Source organism: Oryzias latipes, chromosome 24 (genome assembly GCF_053564925.1).
Source record: "Oryzias latipes strain Hd-rR chromosome 24, Olatipes_Hd-rR_3.1".
NCBI lineage: Eukaryota > Metazoa > Chordata > Actinopteri > Beloniformes > Adrianichthyidae > Oryzias > Oryzias latipes.
Window position 1 is genome coordinate 7,342,390 of NC_136260.1, and position 17,079 is coordinate 7,359,468.

General features: G+C 40.2%; 1 protein-coding gene across 5 annotated transcripts in view; it reads right to left on the minus strand.

The window, feature by feature from the left end:
- Positions 1-17,079, minus strand: part of LOC101157267 (TBC1 domain family, member 32) — a 35,613-nt gene that overhangs the window by 4,775 nt on the left and 13,759 nt on the right. For 3 of the 5 annotated variants that reach the window (XM_011491974.4, XM_078942592.1, XM_078942594.1), the window contains 14 exons: positions 15,354-15,421; positions 14,056-14,194; positions 12,520-12,607; positions 11,341-11,459; positions 9,279-9,398; positions 8,956-9,044; positions 6,352-6,474; positions 4,776-4,884; positions 2,951-3,044; positions 2,750-2,869; positions 1,907-1,990; positions 436-505; positions 279-353; positions 81-196 (listed from right to left, as the gene is read on the minus strand). In XM_011491974.4, coding sequence (XP_011490276.1) covers positions 81-196; positions 279-353; positions 436-505; positions 1,907-1,990; positions 2,750-2,869; positions 2,951-3,044; positions 4,776-4,884; positions 6,352-6,474; positions 8,956-9,044; positions 9,279-9,398; positions 11,341-11,459; positions 12,520-12,607; positions 14,056-14,194; positions 15,354-15,421 — 1,414 coding nt within the window. The remainder of the gene's footprint in view (positions 1-80; positions 197-278; positions 354-435; positions 506-1,906; positions 1,991-2,749; positions 2,870-2,950; positions 3,045-4,775; positions 4,885-6,351; positions 6,475-8,955; positions 9,045-9,278; positions 9,399-11,340; positions 11,460-12,519; positions 12,608-14,055; positions 14,195-15,353; positions 15,422-17,079) is intronic. The other 2 variants (XM_011491975.4, XM_078942593.1) reach the window with 1 other exon arrangement.

The window sequence follows — 17,079 nt, forward strand, 5'->3', positions numbered from 1 at the left end:
AGCAAAAAAGTAATACTGTCTAACAAGTTCCTCCCAACCCTGATCATAGGAGCGGCAGCAGCAGTTTGTCTGAAGGATACGAAGTCCTGAAGACGCGTTCCTCCGCTGTTTGGAAAGGAAGCTCTTGATCTGCTTCAGCAGCAGAATCAGAGGGTTTCTGGCGTCTCCTCCAAGTACCTTTAGGTAGCTGCCATACCTGCAGGTAAAAGAGGAAACTGACATTCCTCCTGCATAGAAACAGATTCAGAAGATTCCTCCACCTTTAGTCGTTCTTTTACATTTTTACTTCTGAACTCAATCCCTGTGAAATGATCCACCTAGAGTAGGCTTGAAAAACTGCTCCTCTGTGCTTTCTGTTAGACAGCACACTGATTAGAATTAAACAACACAGAAAGACTCAAACTTTTAGAAAACTCCTGAACCCGCTTTGCATACTTAAGGCAGATGTCGACTCCCAGCTGCTCCACAGAGGACAACTCCACATTCTTCACATCTTTTACCGCAGCTGTAAAACAAGCCGATTAAAAGAACGACGTGAGCATGAAACCAAGCAGAGGCATGAAACACAAAACGCTTCCTGTTTATCACTGCTGGTGTGCATCTTTCCGTATCAGGTTTAGAAAAACTCAACCACAAATCTGTTCCTGTTGCTTTATTTGAGAAAGCAAACATAGAGTTTTCACAAACACAAATATTTGGAAAAGCTAAACTTTGATCTGGAAGATTTTAACCCTTTAACATCAGAGCTTTGGTTCTCGTAACATTTTATCGATGACCATTTCTCTTCTACGCAATTAACGGAATTCCAGTGGATCCTGAAGCGGAGAAAAGCAGCCTTGCACTGATATGCAACACTTTACAGTAAAGAAGTGGTCACGTTGCTATGCAACAATATATCAGGAATGAATGCATAGTGGTGCAAAGCCACTTTTCTCCGTGACAGAGAAGCTGATTTATTGATCGCAAGAGTGGTGGGAGAGTTACAGTACGTCAAAGAGCGTGTGTCATTTATTGTAGGGGTCGCTGCCTGTCGCACACACACACGCACACCTATACACACACGCACACACACACTCCTGGATAATTGCCAAACAGACTTACTTTTGAGCTTTGAAACCACAACCATGAATCTTGAATGACTGTCAAACAAGGATCTTCCCTCAAATACTAGCTAAATACTAGGTTTTCCACTAACCCCCTCCCGTTCTCATAAACGTTGTGCCCTGGGAGTCGATTTTACCGTCTGTAATAACTACCATCACTAACACCAAACTTTTGTTTGTTCAAGACAGACACAGCTGAAAAAGTGGAGCAATTTATCTCTAATATTAGTCTACGGCTGTTTCAAGGGCAACAGTGAGAATTATTAAAGAGCCTATATCAGGGGTGGCGAACACGCGGCTCTCAAGTCGCATGCGGCTCTTTGAGTCTCATTATATTTTCTATATACTGTACTTCATTTCATAATTTTTTCCCTCTTCAACCACACTCAAATCCGTCAGAGGGTATTAAAAATAAATAATAAAAAAGTAATTTGGCAGTGTGTGTGTTTGATGCTGCTCCTGACACATACGCGATCGTCTACTGCAGAGACTGACTGCCAGAGATCCCCACTTGTCACCGATGAGGCAGCGAGAGAACCGGAGATGATTGAGCTGAAATGTCTTTGAAAGAAGGTCCTGTTACGTTTTGGAGATCAGAGAAATACCCGTGTGTAAAAGAGCTGCTCTCAAGCTGCTGTCCATGTTCTCCTCAATGTCTGTCTGTGAGTCCCTGTTTATTACCTTGACACACGTGAAATCAAGGCATCGGTCCGTTCTGACCGACACCCACGTAAAGGAGCTGATCATGGGGGTTAGCCCCGCCTTCAGCCCCTAACAAAGAAAGAAGTGCGTTCGCTGCTGACCTCTGTGTTGATCCAAGGAGAAGAGGCACTCTGTGGCAGAGTTGGATAGATGGACCACGACACTCTCCAGAAGGTCAGCCAACACTGCGGAGAAAAACGTACGCATAAAGACACAAAGCTAGCTGCACCCAATGAGCTATATTGCTAGAGGAGACATCACGTAGTTCCTCATGGGAGGAGAGCACCGTCATCTTGGTGAGGTCCAGTCACTGCTGTAGTGCATGATGTGAACACATTTTTGCTAAATGCCAGTTCATTGCGCTGGTTTCAACTACCAAAATCTGAGAAATTATTCCACGAAGGAGGAAGGCTTAACATTTGACAGGTAGGTACTATCATTTTTTCCTTTTAATGCTGCAGGGTTATTATTTATCAACATACTGCATGATGTACGTATAATTTGCTGACTATATATATATATATATATATATATATATATATATATATATATATTATATAAAAGCTACTTAGATGCCTCTAAAGGCTATAGAAAGCATTGTCATGTGGGCACCAACGACCTCACCAAGATGGCGTCACACTTCCCAAGCGGGCGTGTCTCCTCTAGGGATATAACTCATTGGCTGCAGCCAGATGGTGGATTTACAGGAAGTTCAGTATTTAAGGTAAAAAATGAATCCTGAGTATGACTAGCAGCACTGCATTGTGATTGTTTCATCAAATCCCAAAACACAATGTGTGATAATCCAAGAACATGTGAGACTCTTACTTTGAAATTTCTTCTGGTTTGTACTGAATTGTCCAACAATCAGAAGACTCAGAAATGACGCCTCCTATCATTAACACTACATTAATAAGGAAAGGCAGCGGGGTGTTGAGGATTACCGTTCCCAGTGAGGTTGTGGGGTTCAGACGTCATGGCTTTAAGGAACAGATTTTGGCACTTTTTTAACCAGTTCTCATCACTCTCTTTGGAGGAAGTCAGAAAAGCACTCATCTCACAACCTGTACAAAGACATAAAATACCGGTACTTAGTCAAAATTTAAAAATTGAACCAAAGTGGAACATTTGACCGTCATTCTCACTTTGTGAGGTGTGAAGAGTCTCTGGTGGGTCCAAGGTGTAGAAGTGTGGCACAGGGTAGGATAAAACCATGGGCCAAGGGTATGGCTGATCTCCCTTAATCAAGAAAAGACAAGTCTTTCTTAACCTCCTGACTACTAGAGGGGTTTGGATTTGGTAGTGATGTATGGATGGTGACCGTTTTTATTTACAAAAGCGCCAACCGTTAAAGAATTAAGGGGGAGAAAATTAAGGAGAAATTAATAATTGCAGTTTGTGCCGTCGGAATTCTATGCCACCAAGTCTTTCATATATCAGAATAGAGGTGTGAAAGAAAAAACCTGGAGGAAGATTTATGAGATTTCAGACCAAACCTCTCCCAACTGTCGGTGGCAGGCATGCACTGTCAACAGTAGAAATTTACTGCTTTCCAGAGTGAACACTATATGCCAATAGAACCTGCGTGTGGCCCGTTCTCAAACACCCTCACATGCTCAGTGTTAACCTAAAAATCAAGGCTTTGGTGGGAAGCTTTTGGGTCTGTGAGGCCAGAATGCTAATTTGACCACATCAATAGAAACAGTTTTTAAAAATCATCCAATGTTATTTCCTGGATTATCATTCACATTCTGTCTTTTAAAATTGAAGTTTCTCTTCTCAATAAACAAATCGTGACTAGTAAATTTTTGATCCACTGCATATCGTAATCCTGTATTTTTCTTTTTGGATTTTAATTTGAAATCTATTTTCCAAATATCATAAATGGTTGTAGGAAATAATACTCCATTGAAAGTTGAATTTGGAAGAATGATTAAAGTACAGAAAACCCTCTTCCTTTGTGAAATCTTTCTGGACTCTAACAAAAAATATTTAATTTGATCTTTCTTACGCAAAAGTGGACCAAATTTGATTTGGTAAAAGTCCCTCAGCTGGCAACATTCGCTAAACTTATTCATATTTTTTCCTTTTGAAAATGGCTTTCCTAAAATCTTAATGGCTTTAGCATTAATTATTTCCTTTTCTAAACTCCGCTGTCCTGTTCTCAGCCTGCTGTTTCAGCTCACTCCAGTACCAGTGCATCTTTTCTGTTCTGGTTATTCGGCGCTCTTTGTAGAACTTTTCTGTTGTTTTCGGATATTATTCCACTTTGGATGCTGTTCCCTCTTCACCCCAGAGGACAAACCTTAAATATAATTTTATAATCATACCATAAGTCATATCTGTTTTCCCCTCATTAACTCCATATTAGGTTTAAGACGTCCTCAACGTGGGCAGATGGCCGTTTACTTTAGACAGTGGATATCCTCGTTTTTGGTTGTCATTTTTATCACTTCTTCCTGTGTTTGGACCGTGTTAAATAAATGAAAAGCATTGTTTTGGGTTGTCCCCACTAGATCTTTACATCTGCATAAACAACACTTAAATATTTGGTACTAGTCTTCTAATATGCTGAGTAAATAAAGCTGTGGGCTCCAGACACTGGAAATGCTCAGTATATCGTTAAGTGTTCAACAGCTAAAAAAAAGGGACTTGTAGGGGACAGAAAAATGGAAAATCCACACAACACGCCTGCATCTCACCTACTTCATTCTTACTTAAATTTCCTTGCATGTTGAGTACAATAGGTGTTTGCTATGACATGTCGCTCACAGCATGCCTGCAGAAAAACCCGTGCTTGAACATTTTTGCTCTATGGGCAAAAATAAACTGTAGGCTAGAAAACACAAATAGTATAAGAAGGACGACTCCTGAGTTGAATCTTCCACAAGCTTGTTGGCAACACTTAAGACAAATAAACATCTCCAGGTCAGTCCAAATATCTGGATGCACCACTGAAAGCAAACTGACCTCCTGAAGGGATCGAAGAGGGAGTCTCCTTTCAGACGGACCTCCAACCACGCCAACACGAACCAAGACATGATTCCTCTCCACAGACAGACCGTCTACAATAATCTCCCTGAAAAGTCAAGAAAAAAAATCCTTAGATTTGCTAAATCATGTGACACACAGGGGAATGTAGCCCCCTATCATATAAGAGTTTGGAAAGATGAACATAGAATAGAAATCAACAAAAAAAACGTTGAGATTACCTTTGAATAGATTTGAAGTCATATTATGATTTTTTTTAGCAGACAAGGTAAGTCATAAAGGAATTGTTCTATTTTTTAAATCTTTACCTCTTTTTAAGCAATAATCCTTTTTTGCCATCTAGTCATTGGAAAACCTTTAAAAAGAAATTTCCTGATTGCAATATTATCAGGATTTTTTTCCCCAGAATCTCAAAAATGTCCCATCAATGCGGTCCTTATAAATGGAAGTTTGTAAGTCTTACAGGGCACATTCTACTGTATCTATGCCAGGAGAACGTTAGTAGAAATACAAAAATACCAGCCACTTTTAACTGTACGTTAAGCATTAAGGGCCCCTTGGTGGGAGGGTGCGTGTACATCTCTGTGAGCAATCGGGAAATGTCCTTGCAGTGCCCTACCTGCCAATTTTAACTGCATCCTTTATTGCGCACAAGCTTTACCCCTCAACAATATAAACTCCAATACACACACACGTACACAATTATATTACACAAGGAAGGTGGGACCTGTGATCTTCTGTCCCCTACCAACCCATCCCTGGTGGAGGGAATAGTGCCTCAGCAGTGGTGGCTGTGACCCTTGGGTGCAGACTTTCTGGCCTCGGCAGCCCCCTCCACACAGGGAGGGGGATGCCTGAGTCACTGTGGTGCTGGTTTTGGTCCTTGGCCTCCAGTGCTGGGCCTCTCCAAATTTCCAACAGTGGGTGAGCCTGGTCGGCCCATGTTTACCACACTCGTGGGTGAGCCCCACTTCTCTCAGGCGTTCTCCTCCTGGGCGGGGGTGGGCGGCCCCTGCCTTGTGCTCTCCTGGACCTTCCGTGGGGTGGCAGCTGATTGCCCAGAGCATGGGGCGGGTCTCCCTTGGGGGACCCTGGCTCGTGCCTAGGGTTGGGGTGGGGGGATGCTCAGAACTCTCGGATGGTGGTGAACTAATTGTCTGGTGCTGGGTCTTGTCTGGTCCGGGATGGGTGGGTGGGGGGTATATGTGCAGGGCCCCCTGGTGAGGTGGAAGGGTTATTCTTCTGGTTGGGTTGGAAATTGCATTCTCCGTCATCTGGTTTCCCCTGCTCTCTGGCGTTGGGGGCCCCTGTGGCGGTCCTGCTGGCCCTAGTCTAGGTTGCTGACATGACTGCCTGGAGGGTGGATTTGCTGTACTGTGCAGGCATTGGGGGGGCCCTGGCTGCCGCTGCTGCTTCAGTGTGGGTTTGGTGTGGGGGGCGACCAAGCATTCTCCCTCTTTTTACAATCCATCATCCACCTCAGTACAACATTTTTCAAAATTGTTAAGCAATGCAACTTTTTCATTTCAAGTTCTTCACAATCAAGACTCTGTACCCTTCATTAATGTCAGAGTCGGTGATGTTGTCCCTCTGACTCTGCAGCAGCATGGAGCAGATGTTGTACTGGTTTTCCAGCAGCAGGAAGGAGTCCAGACTGCAGCAGAGCACATTAAGTAGTCTGCAGAAAAGCACAAACATAAACAAAGACATTAACATGGAGGGACTGGCAGCCAGAGGAGCTGGAACAACACAGCAGCACGTACAAACAACAACTTAGTTTATAATATTGAAAGCAGGCAGCCATAGACTCCATTTGGAATTTTGCTAAAGCTTTTTTCTCCTGGCCATCTGGGTCCCCTTGTTCCAGCCAAAACAAGATTTCTCTGACTATTGTCATTTTTGTTAGGCGCTGCAGTATGCACTGATTAATGACACCACAATGCATGCATCATTGATGAAGCCACTAGGACGACTGGCTTGACTCAGTTGCCATGACTTAACTTTAAAGTCAACTGGATGAATGAGAACTCCAATCAGAGGTCGGCCGTTCCACTCTGCACCAGAGGGGTTATATGGACAGAAAGGAGGGCCAAGAACTGAAGCATGTGGAATACAAGTTCTGAGGCTGAAAGAACTGGACGATCCCTCTACCGTGAACCTTGGATACTCTTTACCCAAATTAATAGGATTAAACTACTCCAGAAATCTGTTACACATAGACTCAATTCTTACTTTGTGCATATCCCACCAAAGACATGGGACATTTGGCTCTGCTGTGAGTTTTCAGCCCAAACTATGGTTGCCATTTACTGTTGCAAAAAAAACATCTGATGTAATTATTGTCAATTACTTTCAAAATGATGTTTTGATCAGTTTGGATGATTAAGCAAAAGGACTAAAATTTTTGATTATTTGTTTTTTATGACAGAGTTTTAGAGCAAAAGAAATGTAAATTACAAAATTAAAGTGGAAGTGAGCATGCAGAGCAGCAGGTGAACGCCACGCAGAAGCAGAGCAGATCGACTAAACTCAATTGAACAGGTGAGCTGAATGTTTATTGATAACGTTAAAAATGTTTTGGAAGCTCATTTATTTGATTTACAATTTATTAATGTTTTATTTGTTGCAGAATCTCTGCAGCCGTTGATGAAGACATCGGTATCCCTGCAGCCGTCCACTTCAATCCTTTCTTCCTCCATGAAACCAAGATCTCTAAGTCTGTCTGACGTATGCTAATATAACAGACTATTTTCATCTTTGTTGTTTTATGTTGAAACAGGACGTTTCATCTGGAGGAGGGGACGTAAGTAACTGTTTACACGTTGGTGTTCTGCGCATTGACAGGTTCATGACTTAATGAGACAAATGCAATTCTGGGTGTGTGAATGAAAAGGAAATTAAAGTTGCGGTCCTTTCCACCCAAACGTGTCTCTGAGCTTTTTATTTTACAGATGAAACTCCGCTTTACCGACACCAAACCCCAGACAGTCGGCTACACTGACAATAATCTGATTTTGGACCAAAGGGTCCAGAATTCCTTTATTTTTTAAACCTATCTGGAAATAAAGCTTCACAAAATACTCCACATCTTTCATCTTCAAGCTAGGCTCCAATAAACAGACAAAAGTTGGTGTTTTTTCCTCGTTAATCTATGCCTTTTTTTCATAAATTTACGAGATTTTAGGTTGTAAATTTACTACTTAAAATCTCGTTGTTTTTTTTTTTAATGACTTTATTTATCCCACGATGGGGAGACCCACTTATCTGTGGCAGCAAAAACAACATTCAGAAATAACAGCAAAAAAGGACATCAAAAATGACATTCTCATTATAAATAAATACAGCTACGAAGGTGGCATGTGATCCACTGCAAACATGTGATACCATTTTTATTTTTTATCCCAAAAAAAAGAAAGTAAAAAAGAACACACCAATCAAACAACCGAGTGAATGAAAAACGCCCGTGGGACCGTAGTGTGTCACTTTAACATGATGTTGTACAGTCTGAATTGTTTAACAGTTATGCCTTTTTTCTCATAAATTTATGACATATAAGTCATTATTGAAGAAAAAAAAGTTTGTAACTGGCCCTAAAACTCTGTTGTAGTTTTTGCTCAGCTTTTATATAAAGATTTGCACGTTAACTAGATTCAAAAGTTTAAAATTCCAATTTCAGATTGTGAAAGTGTACTGGTATTTTATGGTTTATTTCTTTACCAAATATCTTTGCTGTTTCTTCTTTCACATTGTGTCATCTAACAACAGTCCCACACGATTGAAGTGCAGGATAAACATGAAGCCAGCAGACGTTTGTGCTCAGCGCCAGGAAACATTTAAAAAAATGCAACTTTCAGTGAGTCATACATCTCAGAATAATTATGCTTAGTCCTGGAAATTAAAAACTGAAATAGAAGCTAAACTCTTTTTTGTTTGGTTCCTTCCTCCACTAATCACACGTACTCAGCTTTCACTCTGATCCACAGAAATCCTTTCATCAGCTATTCAGTGCTGTATCATCCCAGCATATAGAAGCATGTGAGTGGGGTAAAGCCAGAGCTGCGGCGGAGTATGTGTGCAGTCAACAGGTGCTAATCTTTTAATCAGTACTTTGCTGCTGTGGTGAAGTAATATGGAGAAATGAAAGAAAAATTAATCTCACCGCAAACCGAAAGTGTGAGACTGCTCATAGTGGAACAGGGAATGGATCTTCACGTCTGAATTCACAGCAATCAGCCTGTCAATCAAGTCCTGTGGAGCAAAAGGAGAGGCTGTGAACAAAAACATGTAGGATGAAAACAGGGAGGAAGTGTGCGGCTTGTGAGGTGGAAGCTGCGCATCAGCCTCAGAGTAATGGGAGTTTAGTGGAGGGCCCATGTGAAGTTAAACACATGCATAGGTAGCAGCTGACAACCGGACCAAAGAGCAATCCTGCCCTCATGTGGCTGGAAAAACAACTGCAGGGAGTCATGGAAACACACTCACTGGTATGGAGGTGGGCATTTCTCTAAGGGAGTATTCACTTTTGTTGGGTAAAGGCTGTTGGTGCAGCAGCTCCCACACCGACTGGGAGGATGATAGGAGGTTCACCAAGGACAGGAAGGGCTATGGAGGTAGAAAAAAGTAAACCGCACATCTACGAAAATACTTTTTTTATCAACTTTATAATCGTAAAGCTTAGAGACTAAACTGTTAGACAACACATTTAAATAACCTGGAAGCTGAACAAGTGGATCAACGGACCCATGGGAATGATGTCACATGTGCCGCTGTCCGCCATTTTGGGAATCTAGTACACATTGTTTTAACACATCCAGCGAGTAACATCAGTCACTTTGATGTAGAGAAACAGCCACCAAATCTCATTATATTACATGTGCATTGTTGTTGGTTGTCACAACAACAACAAAATTCAAGCATCTCGATGGATTAGCCTAGTCAAGCAGAAAGGTGGCAGCCTGCAGATGCCAGCAGAATCTGTAGCGCACATTTTGGGTCAGGAAGGCCTATAGTTGCAGTTTTTAAAAGTGATACATATTTAGGAATGGGTACCGCTTGTGTTTTATCCGATACCAATGCCATTCCATTACTTTTGAATGGGTGCCGGAGTTGTGCCATGGTAGTTATCCCTGCCAGAATCTGTCTCCCGCTGTCATAGCGCTCATATTTTGTCTCTAAAAGAGTAAAAATGATGTGGATGTTCACAATGTGTTTAGTTCTGGAGCTGCTCAGGGTTTCTCTTTCATATTTGCCATGGGAGTTTGCAGTTTTTTCACATCTTCAACGTTAAACAACTAAAGAGGTATGTGACACAAAAAAAGTTGAGCGTTGTTTTTCTAATTTAGGATAAGAAACGTGATATATGAAACTGACATTGTTGTGGAGCCATTTGCCAATTGACAATTAATAATTATTGTCTAAAATATTTGAACAAGCCTGTTTTGTTTAGTAGGGAAAACTATTTTTAATGGACAAATGCAGGGGGTCTTCTCTTAAACACAGGGGTACAAATTCTGGCAGTGGTAAACTTTGGCACAACACCTCTTCCAAAACAGTGCCAGAACCTTTACTTTTAAAATCATTAACGGTGATTAATGGAAAACATGAAAAGCTTTACAAAAAGCAGGCAAAGTGAGGAAGCAGCATCACAGGTTCCTGCAGAGCCAGAATGTTCCTGAACTGTTATTTTCTGTCTCTTACATACATCCTCACGCACACCAACATGATCATTGCAACATTAATGCTCATTGAATTCATGTAACCTGAAAGCTTTTTGTATTTTGTCAATATATATTCATCTTAGTAAAATGTAACCCATTCTTTCAATGTACACTGAGACTTCTTCTTTGTGGCCTCGCTGCTCTGTTTTTGTCAGTCTTGGGGGAAGGGTCCATCAGAATAGTCACCAGGCGTTGGATCTGATCCGTGGTCGACTTTGCTGCCCTTTATTTATTATCTTATTATCTTTGCCTTAATCCTACAATTTGACTCCCAAAATGGCGGTTTACACAGGAAATGTCACTTGTAGTGGGTCTATTCAGGCTTCAAAATTACTGGTGGGTGCGTATTGTTGGAATATGATATTTTACCACTAAGCGTTATAACTGCATTGTAAATCCTCTTTTGATTTACTGTTTGAACCAATGACTGTATTAGAGATGGATTTTGGTCACTGATTTGATTTGGGTTGATTTGAGGTCCATTATTTTTTTCTGTGCTCTTTGTCATTTTGACAAGTAATACTGTAAACCAACACCTGAACTTTTTTTTCAATGGGATTTTTGAACAAACTGGAAAAATACGTTCAAGGTGAAGTCAATAACGAAGTACTAATTTTAGGACAATAATATAGTGTCGTAGAAATGTTGACATCGGTGGTCTTGGAAAGGCAAACCAAATCATCCATGTCAACCATTTTTCAAAATTAAATCTTATTTAATTTGTGAATGTTGTTTTGTACAAAGTCCTTGTACCTGAAGACTGAATATTAGGTACTGGAGGTAATCAAAAAATCAAACAAACAAAAGTCCGGTATGGAAGATTGTACCTTGAGGCAGCTTCTGTCAATGGGATCCATGGATGTTGGTTTAGGAGCAGCCAATTGTGCATCATCACTGCCGCATTCAAGAGCAGACCACAGCTGCACCAGCAGCTCCTGAATAAAACCTGCAGGGCATCAAAATCCTGGTTACAGAGACCAATTATAGGATCTGTTACAGAGAAATTAAGCTGTGAAGTTTTCTCCAACAGGTCAACAATTCCCATTCGCCTACTTAACATATGCATATGTCCTCATTTCCAACAGGCATAGGTTGTTTTCTCCTACATCTTCATCACTGTGAATTGGTCAGTGTGTTCTGATGAAAGTAAACCTTGTTCAAGCTTGTCAGAAATGCTACAGACTGTAGCCAGTTAAGAGTCAAACAGAGTCAAGGAGCACTGGAGCAAAAAGTATTTGGCATACCATGAGGGACAATGAAACATGCCATGCTCAGATGCAAATCCACATTGCAACATCAACAAATAGCAACCGGTATCATGACTTGAGAAGAAGACAGTAAATAGCTACAATCAGTGATCAGGTACCCAACAGGACGACAGGGTGAAAGGGAGAAAGGAAGAAAGACAGACCACAGGTGTAAAGACATGAAATCTCCTCACCATAACTAGAGGGTTCAATCCCAAATTCAGCATCCTGAGATTGTATACCAGTCGTAAGGAAGGAGGCTAAGGACTAGTGAGTGTAGGAGCCACTATCAAGGATAACACATCCAAGACCCATTAATACATCAAGAATAAGACCACAAATGATAGTGAATGCCTTAAGCCAGTGTTTCCAACCCTTGTCCACTGGGAAAAAGGCTGGCGGGGAAGCATACATGGAGCACCACAACCAAGAGGCTAAAATAGTGAACAGGAACATGTGTGCAGAATATGGACTGGAAATCCCAAGGTCAAAATGGGAAACACCTCCGAAGGTGGTAGAAAACGAGAGGACAAAGATCCTGGGGGACTTCCAGATCCAGACTGACAGGATGGTAATGGCGAACCAACCAGTCATTGTAATGGTGAATAAAGAACAGTTATAGTGACATTTAAATAAAATAAAAATTGAAACCAGACAGCAAAAACATTTATTTTTAGAATGAAAACTTTTCCACATAATGGTAACTATCCCCCCCTACAATCCACAATTCCATAAACATGTTTGCGTGACTGAGGATACCTGAATCTCGTAGAGCTACAGTGCCTGGAGCAGTTGTTGCCACCTGTGTCACCATCACACCATATCCAAACTTCTCACAGCGGCTAACCTACAAGACACACAAAAAGCATTCAGATCCACAGAAAGGTGTGGCATTTATGTTTTCATCTGACAAAATGGGGACAGAGCTGAGCAAATAACCCAATGTGCAGACAGAAATAGATCCAATCACAGCGTAGAAACCAAATAATGAAAATTTTACATTTAAAGACAAAGTCAATGAAATGATAAAAACGAGGTGCTACTACAGATGTTTACAAGGCTGCTAGGACCAATATCACATGCAACCCTTTAACATCAGTAATGTAGCCAGTGACACCTACATGACACACGCTCTTTGGCATCCTAGGAACACTGACATATCATCTGCAAACCCAGTGCTAACACCTTACTAATGGTTAGAGTGTGGCGTAAGGACATCATGGTACATTCCATTTTCACATCCCTTTTGGTGGGAGCCTCAAGGAACCCAGGGCCCAGGTTTCATGTGTGGCAGTCCTACATCGGGCCAACTGAGCTATCCAGCTCCTTTTTTTATTCTGAAACACCGTGGAGATCCTGCTGTTACAAGGTATGCCGATCTTCACCCAAAAATCACATTTATAGCTCACTTCAGTGCAAAATTAGCCTTAGATTTGTGCCAAGAGAAAGAATTATTTAAAAAAAAAACACATTATTTTTTATCTCAAAATTCTAATAGTCTTTAATACCCTAGTTCTAACAGCTGAATTACCTTTTCTGGTTTATTTCTGTTTTATCTATCAATTTAATATACAGTGGTGATGTTAAATTGTGTCTCACACTTAATTCTGTCAAACCTTAGGAACAAAAGCAGCAAATTGGGCAAAGTGAAGGCGTGAGAACAAAAATGTGTCTGTGCTTTATATTTTCAAACGACAAAAAAGACAGAAAATTGGATTGAAGAACTATGTAAATGTAATGCATCTGGGGAAAAAGCTGAACTGTCACTTTAGTGTCAAACTGGGACCCAAGATGGCACTCTAGAACTCTCAACAGTGACCCAGTCAGAGTTTTTTTCCTCAAGCTATGATATGGGTATTAACGCCCTTTTTACTCAAAAAACATGATTCATTTTTACCATTTTATTTTGATTTCTGAAAGATATTTTTGTTTCCCAAAATCTTTTTTTTTTTTACATTTTGGTTTCTGGAATTTTCTTTTCTTTGTTAAAATTTAAATTTTTTTTGTCTGTTAATTGTCATTTACATTTTTAATGTGTTTTTGTGTTGAGTGATTTGTTGATGTGATTTCACCTTCAGAGCCACAATATAACCAACAGGTTTAAGATTTTCATTTTTGAGTTTTTACAAAACCTTCTGAGACAGTAATCATACTTAAAGATGTGATTAGATTGTTCACATTCAAACAAGTCTTTGCTACTGCAGGAAAGAACTTCTTAGCTAAATAAACCCATAAAGGCATAAAGAGCCAACTTTGATCTTCCATCTGATTTTGGAAAAAGAAAAGGAACCGTACCTGTAGTTTTTTGGTGGAGCGGGAGAACATGTAGGAGATGCACTGAGTGAGGGCTCCAGTCTGCTGGAGCAGCAGCAGACCTCTAGGAGTCGCAGCAAAACTCAGCAGGCTGTCCAACAGTGTTTCCTCCCAAATGAGCCTAAGGGGAAAAAAGAGATTTATTCATTGACTTTTAAGTAAAAAATAAAAAACATCAAGAGCAGGAACTAATTTGTGTACATTTCAGCACACAACATCTGAAAAAAAAAACCATTAAAGGGCATTAAAATAATTCAATAGTAAAATCGATTGCTTTTATTTTAACTGCAGAGAAGCATAATTAACCCTTCAACGCCAAAGCTTTAGCCATCGTTAAAAGGTGGAAGAGTTACAGAGCGTCAAAGAATTATTTAGATTTCACTGGCATCACCTCCAGTTTTAAAGGGCCTATAGATTCAATTCTTAAGCTTTTATAGTAAACAATATCCATGTATATGAAAACATATTACCTTTGGCATACAAAAAACACATTTTTGATGAAATATCGACTTGATCCCTGAGGCTCCGCCTTTCGCTCTCTGTGGGTACCGCCCACTTTATGACATCAACATAGAGCTGGCCTCTACAGCGTGTGCGTTTCGCCCACGTGAACAAACAGCATCCAAACTTTTGCAAAGATGGGTGTGGTTATTGTACGTATAAAAGGAAAGCGTTTTATCCAATCACCGCTAGCTCCGTGAAGAAAGTGGGGGTGTGTTAGCCTGGAGGCGGTGCTGGCAGTGCAGACTCTTCCTGGAAGGGGCTGTTCCTCACTGGTCTACGTCACAATGTGACGTGGGTTTGACAGGGGCTGGTGCTCAGAGCGCAGGTTTTTAGAGGAAGACTCAGAAATGTGTGAACGGGTCAAAATACGGCTTTGGGGCTGCTTATGAATTACCATTATGATACACTTAGAAGCTCAAAAAATTGATTTTGAATGACAGAGACCCTTTAAACTTCCTTTAAGACAACTGCAGTTCACCTGCTGTGTGTTTCTGCAATGTGAATAACGGTATATATATGTTATTGGTAAGCACGGTTTTCACATAAACTGGAGGTTACCGTAATCTCATTGGTCAGGAGTTTCCTAACGCCTAAGCAGACATGCTAGGACTTAATGAAGAGTTGTTGGAGGCTTTGAGCCATTTGAACAAACAATTATCAAACATCTCCATCTGTGCAATGATCCATCACTGTCTGGTGATCCCTGCATTACAACTCATTAGTTAATGGCGTCTTAGTGGGCACTTGAAGTGCTGTACTTGTGTGTGTGGACTCACTCATTAGGCATCTCATGGAGGGATGTTTCAGGACTGGCTTCAGATATCCTCTCTGGTAAGGAGCTGGTCTATTTAGAAAAAAATTCAAAAGTTTATGTGTATCGCAGTAGCAAATATTAAACAAAGAATAGCTTCTTTTTCTGTAATTTAGTTGAACAAAACATACAGTTTTAAGGTTGTTCTAACAATTTTTTGGTCTTACGTTTAGTTTCTTTTCAATTTTTTTAAAATTAGTCCTTTTAAACGCTTCTCTTTTAGTTTGTGTAGAGTTTGTCTATTAATGTATCATATTTTTTTTAAATCAAACAGTTCAAGCCTAAAGTAGCAGTAAACACATAGAGATTGGCAATTCTTGAATATTTCAACTCTATACCAAGAAAAATTGCTGTAAAGTCCAAGCAACCATACAACTCTTTGATCGTTTTCGGCCGATAAACTTGTGTGACAATTTTTATGTAATAATATGAAAGTAAATTTCTTCCCTAGCAACCATTGTTTTCCCCTTTGCAACACCCACATTGTTATCTGCATAACATATCAGCCTTAGGTGCGTTTGTTTTTTTTAAAGAAATATTTGAATTTTTTTAAGCAAGAGATTGGACAAGATTGAAAATAAAAAATAGACAAAGGTTTTCTGCAACTTGAAATATTTAAATTCAGCTGACACGAGCACCAGCCTGCAAGGAGCAGAAACCTGGAAGAAATGAAAAAATGTTGAGGTCATTTGGTGACCTTGAAAAGGTTAACAACGTTGAGTTTATTTTACACACAATCAAATTCTGATGACAGTTCCTGGATTGCCTTTTTGATCAAGACAGTAACCAACTTTTGCTTCAACCCACATCAATGATATTCTACCAGAGATAACACATCACGTTTTTCAGTGTTTCCTTGTTTATCACACGTTCCATAAATAACACACAATAGGTGAAATCTAAGAATTACAGACAACTTAAAGCTGTAAAACTCCTCAGTACAAACTTTATACACTTTTCTCATGCAGACATGATCATTTTCACACTTTTCTCTCTTGCTTAAATTCTCACAGGTCAAATCTGCTTATTGGGATATTTCCTGCTGCAAGATTTAGATTTTTATAGTTCTGATACCTTAAGAAAAACTATTATTGCAGATACAGAAAACACGAACACAGCATATTTTTACATATTTTTTTAAGTGTAAAGAAAGATAAAAAATGAATAAAGAAAAAAAACGTGTTGGTCTGTCTCATTTCCGTTTACATTCAGTTGACTCCAAAGGGTTTTGTGAGACTCTGCACATGTCAGATTCTAGCTAAACTTCCATGGAATAACTTGGCATTAAAAACGCTGTGATTTCAAGCTTTTACTCAGGATGGCGCCCTCCACAAAGGCACAATCCTATTTCAACAGGACAGTTTCTGTGAGTTTACAGAAGTCATCAACAGGCAAAATAGAATCAAGAGGGTTCCATTTGAAACAATGGCTGAATTGAAATAATGCCTGAGAGCTCTACAGACGACTGCAGCCATGTTTGATTTACATTCACCGCTAGCAGAAGAAAGTATAGAAAATTTCATGGAATCAGAATCAAACCTTATATAGAGAACATCAAATCAGGATTGGGTGTTGACATGAATTGTTGCTGAACTTGCAATAAAGCTTTGTGTTCAACGACTCCATGCCTCTGCTGTAGAGCAAGCACGGGCTTCATCTCTGCAGATATTTTCACATAGACGCTGTTCTGA